Here is a 17,386-nt window from a genome sequence, read left to right as displayed (position 1 = left end):
CTGACTGGAGAATCAGATTCTGAGCAACACTGAGAGCAGATGTCTTCACTTCATTCTTTGCATCCTTCTGCTGGTAACCACAGGAATAGTAGCCAGCATTATTCGGCAATGCATAGACTATGTATCGAGCATATTGAGATGTTGCTTTCTTGAATGAAACAGGAGACCCATCTTTACAGAAAAAAAATCTGGTCGGCACAACCTCTGATGGAGCCACACATAGTACTGTGATAAATTCCCCTTCATGAACCAAAGTTGCATTCAAGAATAAATCAGGAGAAGGAAGTTCACCTAGAGAACGAATGGAAGAAATAAAGAAAGAGCATAAATGAATACAGAGAGTATGTGAAAATGTTTTTGCAATAGAGAGTGAACATTTGAGTAATCATGTGGAATTAGATTGCTTTATAACCTTTATTTTTGTCTTACTGTATTTCTTTTTAAGCACTGTTTCCCCCCCATAATTGTTTGTTGTATACTGCCTTTATTTATTTCTTTTTGGGGAAAGTGCATGCAATGTTCAGTTCTGTTTTATTTATTTAAAGCATTTTAATGCCACCTCCGTTTTTATTTAGACATTTGGGGTTGTAAACTCTCATGAAGAAAGAAAGAAAGAAAGAAAGAAAGAAAGAAAGAAAGAAAGAAAGAAAGAAAGAAAGAAAGGCATAAGTGAATGCAGAGAGCAAGTGAAAACTTAATTGCAATGGAGGACAAATATCTGAGCAGTCCTGTGAAAGTACGTAGATTGCTTTATTGGCATTACAGTGGTACCTCGAGTTACAAACGCTTCAGGTTACAAACTCCGCTAACCTGGAAAAGTTACCTCAAGTTGAGAACTTTGCCCCAGGATGAGAACAGAAATCATGTGCCAGCGGCACAGTGGCATCAAGAGGCTTCATTAGCGAAAGTACACCTCTAGTGAAGAACAGTTTCAGATTAAGAACAGACCTCTGGAATGAATTAAGTTTGTAACTAGAGGTACCACTGTATTTTCATTCTCACTGCTTTGCCTTCCTAGCACTTCTCTTTGTGCTCTTTTATATTGCATCTTAACATGTTTATTAGTTGTACACACATATACAATCCTGCAGTTCTTTACATACTTACTGGTGTGCACAGGCTTCACAGGCTCAAGCTCACCTGTTGAAGTGCAAAGTTCTGAATCTTGGTCATCACCCAAACACCAGCAATTTGCAAGCAGAGCACCTGTAATGACATTCATGCAATATGTTAACACTATGTTTTAACATGAAATAACAAGGGCAGAGCAATGATTTAAGAATTCTCCTAACCTACAGTTTTTACTTCAGCTTTTTTTGGAGTGGCTTAAGTGTTTTCTAACAATCCCTGGAAATTTCTAATAACCATATTTGTGAATTCCCTTCCCAGTTTCCCAAACTTACAGAGAATCCAGAAGAGATTCATCAGGGCAGAGCAGGAGTTGGCTTCCCAATCTGACGTGCCACTCTTGACTCTCAAATTCTTCTACTTCTCTCACAGACGAGATGGAAATGATCAGGACATTTGCAGCATGCATGTTTCTGTCCCCTCCCCCAGGGCACACCCTCAGATGTGGCTGCAGCTACAAGTTAATGCTGTATAATTTTTACACCATTCCTTCTGGTGAACTATTCAATGTACAATGGTACCTCGGGTTACAGACGCTTCAGGTTACAGACTCTGCTAACCCAGAAATAGTACCTCAGGTTAAGAACTTTGCTTCAGGATGAGAACAGAAATCATGCGGCAGCAGCTAGAGGCCCCATTAGCTAAAATGGTACCTCAGGTTAAGAACAGTTTCAGGTTAAGAACGGACCTCCAGAACAAATTCAGTTCTTAACCCAAGGTACCACAGTATCTCTGACCCTCAGGCACATTCACTTAGAGAATATTTGATGGTCAGAAAGGCAGCTTTTCATCTGTTATCCCATTTACCCCCCACCAGAAACCCCTCTGAAAATGAGTAAATTAGTTCACATGATAGAGAAGAGTCAGACATTAATTGTGGTTGAAAATTCCTTCTAAGGATATAAAAAGAAAACATTTTTCCAGGATAAAATGAACGGGGCTGCACCCCAGCAGCTAATGCCCAAGGTACATACCCATGTACACAAACCACCCCCATGTAGCATGGCCACTCCCATGCCACAGGGCCTCGATCCCTATTCTAGCAGTTTCTACTGTGAAACTGGGTAGAGCAAGTCTGCTCACCCTTTTGGCGTGGCAGCATTGCACGACAGCAGAGGCTTCACTAAGGCCTCAACAAGGGAATTGTGACATCAGTGCCCCATCCAAATAGGTGGCAGAGGCATAAGCTCTCACCACCTATCAAGAGTCGAACCCTGGCCTGCACCCCGGATAGGCAAATGGTGATGCAGGCTCGGACATGGGCTGGGCCAGGGGGGCAGAACCAATGGAGCAGGCAGGCTTCCCTTGGGTCTGGTCCCTGGTCATTTAAACAGCCCTCACCTGGAGCCCTACCTGCTTTTCCTTTGTCGGGTTCTATCTGCCCTTTTTGACCTCGTGACCATGCCTGCACCTTCCAGCCCCCAGCCCCCCCGCCTGAGATCATTGCCGTTTGTTTCGCCTTGCCTCGTCAGAGCAAAATCACACTTGAGCTGAAATCACTTTAAGCTGAACCAATTGTGAAGTCATTAGCTGCGAAGGTTTTGAGCTCCAGCTCTGCCCAGTCTGCTGGCTTCACAAGCAGCAGAGAGTGGTGCCGGAGTGATCATCAGTGGCGTGGAGAGTGGCAGCAGTGGCATGTGCACTTGGGCTTCAGGGTAGCAGTGGTGTAATTATTTTGGCCAAGGAGCAGCAGCTGCTCAATCATCCTCAGCTAGTGAAGTCTCCATTGTGCCATCTTTGAGTGTTCAGCCCATGGGCTCAGCTGGCAGTAGTGGCGCTACTTGCCTTATCAAAGCAGGTGATTGGCGGTAAACAAGAAACAAGAAGAAAGTGTCCTGCGATCGGTCAGTGCCATTTTAGATGTTTTGATTTTTTGTTAATGACTTCTTGGAGTTTTATAGTATATTTAGTCATATGTTGTTTAGTCGTTTAGTCGTGTCCGACTCTTCGTGACCCCATGGACCAGAGCACGCCAGGCACTCCTGTCTTCCACTGCCTCCCGCAGTTTGGTCAAACTCATTCTGGTAGCTTCGAGAACACTGTCCAACCATCTCATCCTCTGTCGTCCCCTTCTCCTTGTGCCCTCCATCTTTCCCAACATCAGGGTCTTTTCCAGGGAGTCTTCTCTTCTCATAAGGTGGCCAAAGTATTGGAGCCTCAGCTTCACGATCTTTCCTTCCAGTGAGCACTCAGGGCTGATTTCCTTAAGAATAGATAGGTTTGATCTTCTTGCAGTCCATGGGACTCTCAAGAGTCTCCTCCAGCACCATAATTCGAAAGCATCAATTCTTCGGCAATCAGCCTTCTTGATGGTCCAGCTCTCGCTTCCATACATCACTACTGGGAAAACCATAGCTAACTCTGCAGACCTTTGTTGGCAAGGTGATGTCTCTGCCTTTTAAGATGCTGTCTAGGTTTGCCATCGCCTTTCTCCCAAGAAGCAGGCATCTTTTAATTTCGTGGCTGCTGTTACCATCTGCAGTGATCATGGAGCCCAAGAAAGTAAAATCTCTCATTGCCTCCATTTCTTCCCCGCCTATTTACCAGGAGGTGATGGACCCAGTGGCCATGATCTTCGTTTTTTTGATGTTGAGCTTCAGACCATATTTTGCGCTCTCCTCTTTCACCCTCATTAAAAGGTTCTTTAATTCCTCCTTACTTTCTGCCATCAAGGTTGTGTCATCTGCATATCTGAGTTTGTTGATATTTCTTCCGGCAATCTTAATTTCGGCTAGGGATTCATCCAACCCAGCCTTTTGCATGATGAATTCTGCATATAAGTTAAATAAGCAGGGAGACAATATACAGCCTTGTCATGCTCCTTTCCCAATTTTGAATCAGTCAGTTGTTCCATATCCCATTCTAACTGTAGCTTCTTGTCCCACATAGAGATTTCTCAGGAGACAGATGAGATGATCAGGCACTCCCATTTCTTTAGGAACTTGCCATAGTTTGCTGTGGTCAACACAGTCAAAGGCTTTTGCATAGTCAGTGAAGCAGAAGTAGATGTTTTTCTAGAACTCTCTAGCTTTTCCATAATCCAGTGCATGTTTGCAATTTGGTCTCTGGTTCCACTGCCCCTTCTAAATCCAGTTTGCACTTCTGGGAGTTCTCGGTCCACATACTGCTTGAGCCTGCCTTGTAGAATTTTAAGCATACATAACCTTGCTAGCATGTGAAATGAGTGCAATTGTGCGGTAGTTGGAGCATTCTTTGGCACTTCCCTTCTTTGGGATTGGGATGTAGACTGATCTTCTCCAATCCTCTGGCCACTGCTGAGTTTTCCAAATTTGCTGGCATATTGAGTGTAGCACCTTAACAGCATCATCTTTAAAAAATTTAAATAGTTCAGCTGGAATATCATCACTTCCACTGGCCTTGTTATTAGCAGTGCTTTCTAAGGCCCATTTGACTTCACTCTCCAGGATGTCTGGCTCAAGGTCAGCAACCCCACTACCTGGGGTGTACGAGACATCCATATCTTTCTGGTATAATTCCTCTGTGTATTCTTGCCACCTCTTCTTGATGTCTTCTGCTCCTGTTAGGTCCTTACCACTTTTGTCCTTTATTATGGTAATCTTTGTATGAAATGTTCCTTTCATTTAGTTATATAGTGGTATACAGATATTTTTATAAATAAGTAAATAATAAAACAATACATTGCCATTTATTATTGTCATCTGAAGTTTTATCTCTCATTCTTTATGGGCTCTGTAACTTCAGAACTGGATAGTTAACTATTCCAATACGGTTTAATGAAGAGGAAACTGGCAAAAGAGGTGGGGGGAAATTGTTGAAGAAGAAGGATGGTTGTTCTCATATTGGTAACAGGATTTGACTGATTTCTATCTATGGCACTACAAATAAGGTTTTTAAACACCAGTAATGGCTAAAAGTATGGACAAATTAGTCGTGGGGGGAAAATGGATATTAAAAACAGTTTTTCTTGCTAGAATGCCCAGCACTATTCCCACTACCTTGCCCTCCATGGGAAGTGTATTGGCTTGTCACTGCCAATTATCACTACATTGAGATACCTTCCAATAACTCTCTGAAACAAAGTACATAATTATGGAATTATGGAACTCAATGAGTTTCGGGGTGGGGGGGTAGAGATTACCAGTGGATATCACTTGTTATTCTTGCAAAGGATTATTGCATCTGAACCAGGAAGCTGCATCCTGATTCTTTTTCATACATAAGAAGAAAGGGGGGCCATTCAGAATACCAGTGTGTGCTTCTCTATGAGTATGTGTTTTACCCATAGTGAATTGAGCAGAACAGAAGGTGAGAGGTAGCAGGGTGCCAAATTATGGGTTCACACAGGGTGCTGCCAACATTTGAAAGATCGAAGTCTGCCCATGGGTCCAAGGAAGGGCTTCTTGGCATTTTTAATTTAACAATCCTAAATTGTTGTTGTTGTTGTTGTTCAAAATATAGTAATCAAATTAATAGAATTTACTATGAGTTTCCTTGTTGAACAATATACAACATTTATGCAGTCACTGAAATTTACTTTCCCTATTTATACATGCTTACAAGGAACAACTAGAATTTGAAACATTTTTATGTTTTAAATTATATTTTATTAAGTTTCAACATTTTTAACATATACAGTCAAAACACAGTTTCATGTTTTATTTTTGTTGTCATCCCCCACATTTTCCATGGCGTTGTTGTTTCTCTCCTCCTGCTGCACCCTATCTTCTACCTATCAAATCATAACCACAATATTATAATCTAATCTATTATATTTCTAATCCAATTTTGAAATCTGTTTTTCTTTTCCTTCAAGAAAAATCTTTTCAAAATCAGAACTTCATTCTATAAACACATTTTTAAGTAACTCATTAATTTCATAATATTGAAACCAATCCATTACCCATTCTGATTTCTTCAAACTTTTTCAATTTGCATACAGAAAAATACATTATGTCTCTATATCTTCCCCAATTCTCCATCATATTAAGTTTCTTTTGTGTACTAGTTTCTACAGGGGATAGCCATAAAGATGTTTCCCTTCCAAGTAGATCTTGGTATCTTGTCCACATTCCATAGGCTTTGAATTGTTTCTGCTTCTTAGATGTGGGAACATGATGGAATTTATTCATGCCATTGTGTCTACTCTGTTTCTCTCATTTTTTGGCACCTGGATTTAAGCCACTATCCTGGCTAAACGAAATGGCTTCACTAATTCTGAGCTATTCCAGGGCTAGCTGGTATGCTTTCCCATTCTGTACCCACAATCAGTCTTCCAAATTCAGTGGAAGAATCCTTAGTGGAGAACTATCTAGCTCTACAGTCACAGATCCTGTGGAGAAGAAGGGATAAAGCTCCCCAACACCAAATGTTTTATAGGTGTGCAATTTCCTATGACTGCAGACATCATAAAAAGATAAGCTTCCAACTGATTTATCTAGGAATATTCCTAATTTTGTAAGCTTTCCATTCACTTTAAGGTAGGTCCATGGCTCTGTCCGAGCCCAGTAATCTTTCCCATCATCACATCCTATGACCCAGTAGCCATTCTCAGGAGTCAGGGTGATCACCCCCTTTCTAGAAGCGGTTGCAGAGGCAACTCCCAAGTCCCAGGTTTTCTTCAAACCAATCTCCACCTCCCAGTAATGTTTGCCTTCTGAAAATCCACATTCTGCCAAAATGAATGTGTGGGAGTCAAACCGCTCCTCCCAGTCAGAAACTTTAGAAACACTTCCTGTGTTCCAAACACTTTTGCCATCTTCAGACACTTTTAGCTTTGGGTGAGCTGTCCTGGGGTCCAAGACCACATCAGCTGCAACAAAAAGAAAGACCTTGATTCAAAAGCACAGACTTAAATGAAAGATGAGAAATTGTTAGCGTATAAATTAAGTAAGGCAGTCTGTGGGCATCTCTCTTTTAAGTCTCCCGTCTATGGACCACACTCTCAACTTTATGTCAGACAGATGCATATTCCTGCATTGCAGGGAGTTGGACCAGCTGATCCTCAGGGTCCCTTGCAACTCTACAATTCTAGAATTTTATGATATGTTGACTAATACAAATATCTATTCAATTTTTTTTTGCATTGCATGATTCACCCTCTCTCTGCAACACTCTCTAAGCACATTCTGGTCACATTAATGATGGTCATCCTCACTTTTGCATGTGCTTACCTGTCAGTCCATTTCCACATTGATCTACCCTTCCCGTATACCTATTAAAACACATTGTATAAAGTGTTTCCCCTCAAAATGTGCATTTAAAAATGTCCATGCTTTTCTTAAGCCAAACAGCATTAGATAAGTAAACTAGTCCAGTAGTTGTGGATCTGGACTAAACTCCAGTCAGCCCCAAACAGTATGACCAATAGCCAGGGATGTTGGGATTTGCAGTCTAGCACCAAATGGCAGTACATAGGTTGAGCTACCCATTATAGGATGATTTGAAGAAGCCAAAATCCAATATACATTCTGCACATGATTTTGCATCCTCCTCACCTCTGTAGCAGCGGGCATCCGAGAATTCTGTGAATAAAATAATGAACAGAAAGTTTCATTGGCAAAAATGTGATGGGTACTTTTACCAGTGCTTTTTTTCTTTAAAAATGTTTGGGGTACTCTCATTTTGACTGAAGAAAATCGCCATTTTATAGTTCAAATTGGGGTAAATAAATACAGTAAATGGACAAAAATACAAAGATTCACAAAATGTTTAGGAGTATGCGTAGTACCCCTGCGTCCCCCCCAGAAAAAAGCACTGAATTTTACTCATTCTAAAACCTACAAAACAGGCACAATTTATTTTTTTGCTCAGTTACAATATTTCTCCTCTACCCTTCCATGGATCCTAAGGCAGTATACAAAAGGGTGAATAAACCTATTCACACATCACATCAATGCCATGGGTCAGATCCAGATTTAACCATGCTGAGAACATACTGTTTGAAATCAGTTGGGTTTAACTTAGTTTTGACTCAATTACATTTTTTAGATTTCAATAGGTCTTTGCTATGTATGACCCAAGCCTTCTTCCACTGTGGTAAAAGTGTGTAGTGGTTCAGGAGGTGTGTGTGTAAGCCCCACACCCCCACATCCTTGCGTTCATGGGCTCCTATCTGATTCCAAGAAAATCAGTTTGTAATCTAGAATTAGTAACAAATATTTGTACCCAAAGGACCCCTTTCACAGATGGAAGTCTTCTTCTCTCAAATGTCTAATTTATGTTTTGAATTTTGTATATTGTATATCATTGTTGATGCTTTGATACCTCTATGGGATATACATTTTATAATAAATAGGATACTCCTTCCATCAGAGGAAAGGAACCTTTGGTTCAGGTTGAGTCAAAATGGAAGGGTTTGTGGGGAGGAGGCTAAAGGGAGAAATGTTTTAGGTTTCATGTGTAAGCTCCACCCCCCCCACACACACCCTTTCAGCTGAACATACATGTAAGCTTAGTGTGCAGCTGAGAACTCTGCCTTGTTAGGGCGGCGGATTTGGATGATGTTTAATTAAATGCTCAAAGAAGCTGTCTTCAAACCATTTTCACCCCATGCACTAAGTTCTGGAAGATCCTGTATGTGGATGGATATTGTGGGTGGGTGGGTGGGCGGAGTTTGTTTGTGTTTGTTTGTTTGTTTGTTCAATAAACCACCATTTATCAAAGGACCACAATCAATACAATTATAATAATACATATTTCATTAAAAATATATATTCTAAAAGCCAAAGTTAGTGTCTACTCATCTGAGGCACAACTATAAAGCATAATATAATATATTTCTAAGATGAGGAAAATGCAGCACTAACAGCTTTTTCAAAACTCTGCACAGATACAAAATGAAATTTAGCAACTGCTCAAATCCCCTTATGTCCAAAACTGATGAAGATTTGAAAATGACAAAGTAAGAAGTGTATCTCCTCTTTGGAACACACCTTTTTTGGTTAATTCCTGGACTAAGTGCAAAGAAAACGGGGAAATGAAGTGGTTGTGGCATGTGTGGTATTTTTTATGATTCAGGAATATTTATTTTCTCAACACATATACAAAATGTTAGACTACTTGTCTTTTTCGATCTTCAAGATTATTGCAAAGGAAAATTTGCACAGCTTACAAATGAAGAACCTCATTCTGATTAAAAAAGAAAATCATATTCCAAAAAAATCAGTTTATAATGTCTTCGATTATCAAGTTATCTAGAATTAGTAACAAAGACTTGTACCCAAATGACCTCTTCCACTGACAGAAGTCTTCATCTGTCAAATGTTTAATTCATGTTTTCAAATTTGCATATTGTATATTTTATTGTTGTAAGATGCTTTGATACCTTTATAGGATATGCATTTTATAATAAATAAATAAATAAATATAATACCCCTTCATCAGAGGAAGGGAACCTTTGGTTTAGGTTGAGTCAAAATGAAGGGGAGGAGGGTAAAGGGGAAAATATTTTAAATTTTTTAAATGATATTTATTAATTTTTAACAAGAAAGAGTTACAAAACAGTAAACAAAATAAAAACACAAGAAAAAAATTACAAAAACCAGAATTTAACATAAAAAGAAGAAAAAATAAAAAAATCCCTCTTTCTGATATCTTACCACTCATTAACTTATTTTCATGACTTCCTCACACCTCCCATTTTTGTATTTCATTTGAAAATTTGTTCAGCAAATTCATACTCTCTTAATTTACCCTTAATTATTTATCCTCACATATTATATTTTCAAATTTTCGTCTAATATCAATCCATTCTTGCATATTCTTATTTTACCAAACCTTTCTGCTAAAGCCAATTAATTCCTTTCCAGCACATTCTTATATTTCATTAGTATTACACTAATTCCAAAGATAAAAAGATATATAAAAAGAAATTCTCATTCTAGTTTTATCCTACGTCCCTTCTTCCTAGTTTTGGGTTATGTCAGTCCTTTCTAACCATTATATCCTGTCCATCAATCTGGTGTTCTAATGTCCAAGGCTCTCAGGTCTCTTCTATGCCCCCCTCTGCAGGTTTTCTTGTTTGTACTTACACGCTTCCTTGACCCTTGTTGGATTCTTTCGTAGTTTCTTCCCTTTCTCCTTGGGGAGTGAGTCTCCGGGGAATTCCATACAGTAATAATCTCCATTTTCTTTCCTCAGATTGTCCCATTCCCCACTAACCCACTCCCCTGTGTTAATTTTGTAATCCAAAAAGTAGTTGTTCCAGAAATAATTATCAACTTGTTTCACAGTCCCACCAGAGCTAAGAACTTCCTTAACTCCAAAATCTTGCAGACACTCTCCAAATTCAATCTTCCAGTGTTGCAGCTTTTGGTCATGCGGGACTTTAAATCTCTGTAACTTTTGAGGTGCAATCACCACCTCTTCCATCTTCATCTGCCCTTGGACTTGCCTTATTGAGCCAGTTTCCTGGATTGGTTGTTGTAAGATTTCTTTATCTTCGTTTCCTGTTAGTTCGTGTTTACTAGCTGCAGCAGACATAAAATCCAACTTTTCATTCATCAAAGTCAATTTCTCATCCAACTGCTGCAGCATAGCATTTATTTTGCCAAGGGCAGAGAGTAAAACTTCCTCCCTGTTCATTTCTGTTCAAGGTCAAGTAGCTGATCCCACGGTCTAATTTTCACAGCTGTTATATCTTCCCTGTAGATTGCAGCAAACAAGCTGACAAGCTCCCTCTAGGGGACACAGTTTCTATTTAACGTCCATCTTTAAATGTATCCAACAAAGGAAAATTCACTTTCGATTTTCAAATACTTTGTTTCCTTACAATACAATATAAAAAAGCAGAAAGCAGCATTGAAGTTATTTTGTTTCTCTTTTGTTTCTATCTGTCAAAAATGTTCCGTTTTCAATTAATGGACATCCCCAACAATTTCTGTCCTGACGTCCCGTCCCCAGGGGACGATGGAAACTTATATTCTTTTACTCTCTCTGCAGGATTAAGAAGTCAAATTTTCTTCCCCCCTTTTCTCCTGCTTTCAAGGGGGTTTTGATGGTTATAGACGCATGAAATTTCAATCTTAGAATCAATTTTCCAGGCTATTTAGCTTGCAAAATCTTTTGCTTCAGTCTATTTACAAAAAGCGGAAGGCGGACTTCCTGTTTAGACCTTCCCGCTTCGTTGCCTAATTCATAAATTTTCTTAGTCAAATCTTCCGTTTTTACTCACGGGTGCTTGTTTAGAGTCAAATTGTCACAGGAAAGAGGACAGCGCTCTCCGGCATCACCTGTGCAGCTTCGCTCCGCAGAAGTAGCAACTGACTCTCAGCACCGCGCCAAACACCCCGTCCCGCTCCGGAGCCCTTTGCAGGGTTCCTTTGCCAATCGGGAGGGGCACAAAAGGTGCCCGCCGAGTCCCACAGTCTCAGGCTTCACCCGCCTGCAGTTTTTGAGAGGGTCCCCGCTTCGCTGTAGCGGTAGGACCCAATTTCTGTGGGGCTTTCTCCCTCTAAGTTAGAGGGAATCTGCCATTGCCGATGGCGCCGCCTCCGGAAGTCCCTAAAGGGGAAAATATTTTAAGTGGGTGCATTGCTTGCATCAGTGGTGTTTTTCTTAAGTCTTCGGTGTCAAAAGTGCCTCTTTTCCAATTTATAGAGACAGAGAGCACTGCTAACTGCCATGTCAAGACCAAGTATGGCTGTTTGGCAATCACACAACATTCATTGCACAGATCAAAACCAAACTAGACACTTGATGCCCCCATTTTCATCAGAGAAATGTTGGAGGGTATGATGTAGTTCTGGGGCATGTTCAAAGTTCTAGCAGACCCAAGCTGCTCAGTAAACATATGTGGGATGGCATAATGGAGGAAGTCACTTGGATGCCCCCATGGGGGGTATGAAAAAAGAAAGAATGACCGCTCCCCGCTTAAAACGGGGGGCGCCCTTTGCATGGACGCGTGCAGCCCCTAGATCTGGAGCGGCCCCAACAGCATAGGCTTGGCTTTGCCTTCCCCCGGGTGGGATACCTGAAGGTCTCCGCCTACCTATGTCAGTTGTCCAATCCCACCTGGGGGAAGCATTGCCAAGGAGATCAGGCCAGGTAGGGGAGGGATTACCTGCCCACACAGTAGAGGGAGGATCTTACTTGGGAATCCTCACTTGGCTCCAGAGCCTCTCCCACCCTACCCACCCTCAGTTAATGTCTTATTTTGCAGGTTAACTTTTCTTCACAGGTTTTGCAGGTTAATTTTTCTTCACAGGTATGCGGGCGCTGCTACGTTAAGGTCGCTGTTAAAGGGCCAGAAAAGAATTTCCCTGCATTGGCAGGTTTCGCCTTTCCCGTAGCAAAACATCACAACTTTGGCGGTATCAGGCCTTTGGGCGGAATCCTTTAGTCCATCTTCCTCTTTGCGGCGGCGATACCAGGGTTCCCCGTTAAAGGGGTTTTTTTGAAGGGAGGCTTTGACCATACACCGAAAGGTTGTCATTGCTCTCCCCTGCGGCGGCGGCGGCGTAACGGGGGCGGCTATCTATGCTTGAACATATGTTCTCCAGAGCCGGCCCATCCCCCCCCACACACACTGGATAACCCTGATGCTCCCTAGGTCCCCAGCTGGGGACTGGGGAGGGAGAACGTCCAATGCCTGAGCCAAGGTCTACCCACATTTGAAATTTAATAAAGTTGTGGCCAATTTAATCCTATAGCACATTGTCTTGAGTCGTTATTCCACATGACGGGGGGGGGGACTGCATGGGATCTGGGGACTCCGCCTGTCCATGCAATTACATTTCTTTTCCGATTTATAGAGACAGAGAGCGCTACTAGATGCCATTTCTCCTCAGCAGGTTATGACAAAGACTCTCCTCCCTGCAAGAGAGGGGAGTGGTTGTGGCTGGGAGCCGGACTCCACCTCAAGCAGGGGGTGTTTGCCCCCTGCCTCCCACTCACCTGTCTGGCACCCACGCCCTCGGCCAGGCACCCAACCAGGTGCCTTCAAGGGGGCGTGTACAGCAGCCTGAATTGCTGCGGCGCCAGCCTCCAGCCCTCACTTTTTGTCGTCCCGTCGCGAGTCATTGGAATAATGTGTTGTGGTGTCGAAGGGCTAGGGGTGGCCATCACCTGCGCCTTCAATTTTTGGGTATTCCATTAAAGGAATCCGGCGGTCGTGTATTCTGTCCGATGCCTGCTTGGCGGGAGGCCATGGCACGAACCTCGGTGATATCAGGGGAGAGCTTATAGTTGGATTAGCATCAACAGGCTCCACCTACTGGTGAATAACCCCCCCCCCCCGTTTTAGACTCACCCCTCTCCAAGTGGGTGGAGTCAGCTGACGTAATCCAATGCCTAAGCCAATACCTTTTCACTTGCTGTAATCAATAAAGTTGTGGCCTTTTCTTGCCCATTAACCTTATATCACGTGTCCTTGTGTTTCATTCCACTGCGCGGGGTTCGGGTCCTCGAACCACAATAGCACTGTGTCAAATCCAAGTATGGCTGCTTGGCAATGACACAGCATTTGTTGTACAGAACCAAACTAAACTGGACACGTAGTTCTGGGGCATGCACAAAGTTCCAGCAGACCCAAGCTGTTCCCTCCAACACACACACTCCTCCCACCACATAGGATGGCAAAATGGAGAAAGTCATTTCGCTTTGCATATTCAAACCTGAAAGATTTTGCCAGACTTTGCAATATTTTGCACTAAAAGCAATACATTGTGAGTACTGGGAACCATTCAAAATCAAGGTGCCTGTGACACATCAGGATTGGAAATACACTTTGGTAGAATCTACACACATCTAAAAACCATATGCTGTAGCTCTGGGGCAAGTTCAAAGTTCTAGCAGACCCAAGCTGCTCAGTAACCCTCCCACCCCACCCACATTCATAGGAAGGCAAAATGGAGGAAGCCACTTGGATTCTGCATGCCCTAAAAGGGAAAGATTTTGGAAGACTTACCAATCCTTGCCTTTAATTCATCTGCAAAGGGGGGGGGGTAGGAAAAAAGAAAGAATTACATTTCTTTTCTGATTTATAGAGACACAGAACACTCCTAACTGCCATGTCAAGACCAAGTATGGCTGTTTGGCAATCACACAACATTCATTGCACAGATCAAAACCAAACTAGACACTTGATGCCCCCATTTTCATCAGAGAAATGTTGGAGGGTATGATGTAGTTCTGGGGCATGTTCAAAGTTCTAGCAGACCCAAGCTGCTCAGTAAACATATGTGGGATGGCATAATGGAGGAAGTCACTTGGATTCTGCATGTTCAAAAACTGAAAGATTTTGCAAGACTTACCATTCTCTGCTTTTAATTCATCTGCAAAAGTGGCAGGGAGAGAGAAAAGAAAGAATTACATTTCTTTTCCGATTTATAGAGACACAGAACACTGCTAGCTGCTATGTCAAGACCAAGTATGCCTGCTTGGCAATGACACAGCATTTGTTGCACAGAACAAAACCAGACTGGACACATAGTTCTGGGGCATGCACAAAGTTCCAGCAGACCCAAGCTGTTCCCCCAACACACACCTCCCACCACATAGGATGGCAAAATGGAGGACTTCACTTGGATTCTGCACGTTCAAGAACAGAAAGATTTTCCAAGACCTACCTTTGTCTGCTACTAATTCATCTGCAAAGGGGGGGGTATGAAAAAAGAAAGAATGACCGCTCCCCGCTTAAAGCGGGGGGCGCCCTTTGCATGGACGCGTGCAGCCCCTAGATTTGGAGCGGCCCCAACAGCATAGGCTTGGCTTTGCCTTCCCCCGGGTGGGGTACCTGAAGGTCTCCGCCTACCTATGTCAGTTGTCCAATCCCACCTGGGGGAAGCATTGCCAAGGAGATCAGGCCAGGTAGGGGAGGGATTACCTGCCCACACAGTAGAGGGAGGATCTTACTTGGGAATCCTCACTTGGCTCCAGAGCCTCTCCCACCCTACCCACCCTCAGTTAATGTCTTATTTTGCAGGTTAACTTTTCTTCACAGGTTTTGCAGGTTAATTTTTCTTCACAGGTATGCGGGCGCTGCTACGTTAAGGTCGCTGTTAAAGGGCCAGAAAAGAATTTCCCTGCATTGGCAGGTTTCGCCTTTCCCGTAGCAAAACATCACAACTTTGGCGGTATCAGGCCTTTGGGCGGAATCCTTTAGTCCATCTTCCTCTTTGCGGCGGCGATACCAGGGTTCCCCGTTAAAGGGTTTTTTTTGAAGGGAGGCTTTGACCATACACTGAAAGGTTGTCATTGCTCTCCCCTGCGGCGGCGGCGGCGTAACGGGGGCGGCTATCTATGCTTGAACATATGTTCTCCAGAGCCGGCCCATCCCCCCCCCCACACACTGGATAACCCTGATGCTCCCTAGGTCCCCAGCTGGGGACTGGGGAGGGAGAACGTCCAATGCCTGAGCCAAGGTCTACCCACATTTGAAATTTAATAAAGTTGTGGCCAATTTAATCCTATAGCACATTGTCTTGAGTCGTTATTCCACATGACGGGGGGACTGCATGGGATCTGGGGACTCCGCCTGTCCATGCAATTACATTTCTTTTCCGATTTATAGAGACAGAGAGCGCTACTAGATGCCATTTCTCCTCAGCAGGTTATGACAAAGACTCTCCTCCCTGCAAGAGAGGGGAGTGGTTGTGGCTGGGAGCCGGACTCCACCTCAAGCAGGGGGTGTTTGCCCCCTGCCTCCCACTCACCTGTCTGGCACCCACGCCCTCGGCCAGGCACCCAACCAGGTGCCTTCAAGGGGGCGTGTACAGCAGCCTGAATTGCTGCGGCGCCAGCCTCCAGCCCTCACTTTTTGTCGTCCCGTCGCGAGTCATTGGAATAATGTGTTGTGGTGTCGAAGGGCTAGGGGTGGCCATCACCTGCGCCTTCAATTTTTGGGTATTCCATTAAAGGAATCCGGCGGTCGTGTATTCTGTCCGATGCCTGCTTGGCGGGAGGCCATGGCACGAACCTCGGTGATATCAGGGGAGAGCTTATAGTTGGATTAGCATCAACAGGCTCCACCTACTGGTGAATAACCCCCCCCCCCCCGTTTTAGACTCACCCCTCTCCAAGTGGGTGGAGTCAGCTGACGTAATCCAATGCCTAAGCCAATACCTTTTCACTTGCTGTAATCAATAAAGTTGTGGCCTTTTCTTGCCCATTAACCTTATATCACGTGTCCTTGTGTTTCATTCCACTGCGCGGGGTTCGGGTCCTCGAACCACAATAGCACTGTGTCAAATCCAAGTATGGCTGCTTGGCAATGACACAGCATTTGTTGTACAGAACCAAACTAAACTGGACACGTAGTTCTGGGGCATGCACAAAGTTCCAGCAGACCCAAGCTGTTCCCTCCAACACACACACTCCTCCCACCACATAGGATGGCAAAATGGAGAAAGTCATTTCGCTTTGCATATTCAAACCTGAAAGATTTTGCCAGACTTTGCAATATTTTGCACTAAAAGCAATACATTGTGAGTACTGGGAACCATTCAAAATCAAGGTGCCTGTGACACATCAGGATTGGAAATACACTTTGGTAGAATCTACACACATCTAAAAACCATATGCTGTAGCTCTGGGGCAAGTTCAAAGTTCTAGCAGACCCAAGCTGCTCAGTAACCCTCCCACCCCACCCACATTCATAGGAAGGCAAAATGGAGGAAGCCACTTGGATTCTGCATGCCCTAAAAGGGAAAGATTTTGGAAGACTTACCAATCCTTGCCTTTAATTCATCTGCAAAGGGGGGGGGGGGTAGGAAAAAAGAAAGAATTACATTTCTTTTCTGATTTATAGAGACACAGAACACTCCTAACTGCCATGTCAAGACCAAGTATGGCTGTTTGGCAATCACACAACATTCATTGCACAGATCAAAACCAAACTAGACACTTGATGCCCCCATTTTCATCAGAGAAATGTTGGAGGGTATGATGTAGTTCTGGGGCATGTTCAAAGTTCTAGCAGACCCAAGCTGCTCAGTAAACATATGTGGGATGGCATAATGGAGGAAGTCACTTGGATTCTGCATGTTCAAAAACTGAAAGATTTTGCAAGACTTACCATTCTCTGCTTTTAATTCATCTGCAAAAGTGGCAGGGAGAGAGAAAAGAAAGAATTACATTTCTTTTCCGATTTATAGAGACACAGAACACTGCTAGCTGCTATGTCAAGACCAAGTATGCCTGCTTGGCAATGACACAGCATTTGTTGCACAGAACAAAACCAGACTGGACACATAGTTCTGGGGCATGCACAAAGTTCCAGCAGACCCAAGCTGTTCCCCCAACACACACCTCCCACCACATAGGATGGCAAAATGGAGGA

General features: G+C 43.2%; 2 protein-coding genes across 4 annotated transcripts in view; both read right to left on the bottom strand.

Annotated features, from left to right (window-relative positions):
• LOC307200441 (butyrophilin subfamily 3 member A3-like) overlaps positions 1-17,386 on the bottom strand; it is a gene marked incomplete at its 3' end in the record, with an annotated part of 77,983 nt that overhangs the window by 38,102 nt on the left and 22,495 nt on the right. Inside the window, exon 2 of the mRNA XM_079948986.1 lies at positions 1-291. The remainder of the gene's footprint in view (positions 292-17,386) is intronic.
• Positions 5,692-17,386, bottom strand: part of LOC307201449 (butyrophilin subfamily 3 member A1-like) — a 77,421-nt gene continuing 65,726 nt past the window's right edge. For 2 of the 3 annotated variants that reach the window (XR_013832713.1, XR_013832714.1), the window contains one exon: positions 5,692-6,168. Coding sequence is in view for 1 of the 3 variants with exons in the window: in XM_079950683.1 (XP_079806809.1) it covers positions 6,375-6,919 (545 nt within the window). In the remaining 2 variants the exon portion in view is untranslated. Of the gene's footprint in view, positions 6,920-17,386 lie in introns of all 3 variants that reach the window. The other variant, XM_079950683.1, reaches the window with a different exon arrangement.

The sequence above is a fragment of the Podarcis cretensis genome (genome assembly GCF_951804945.1).
Source record: "Podarcis cretensis genome assembly, chromosome: 13".
Lineage (NCBI taxonomy): Eukaryota > Metazoa > Chordata > Lepidosauria > Squamata > Lacertidae > Podarcis > Podarcis cretensis.
This window is presented reverse-complemented; position numbering and strand designations above follow the sequence as displayed.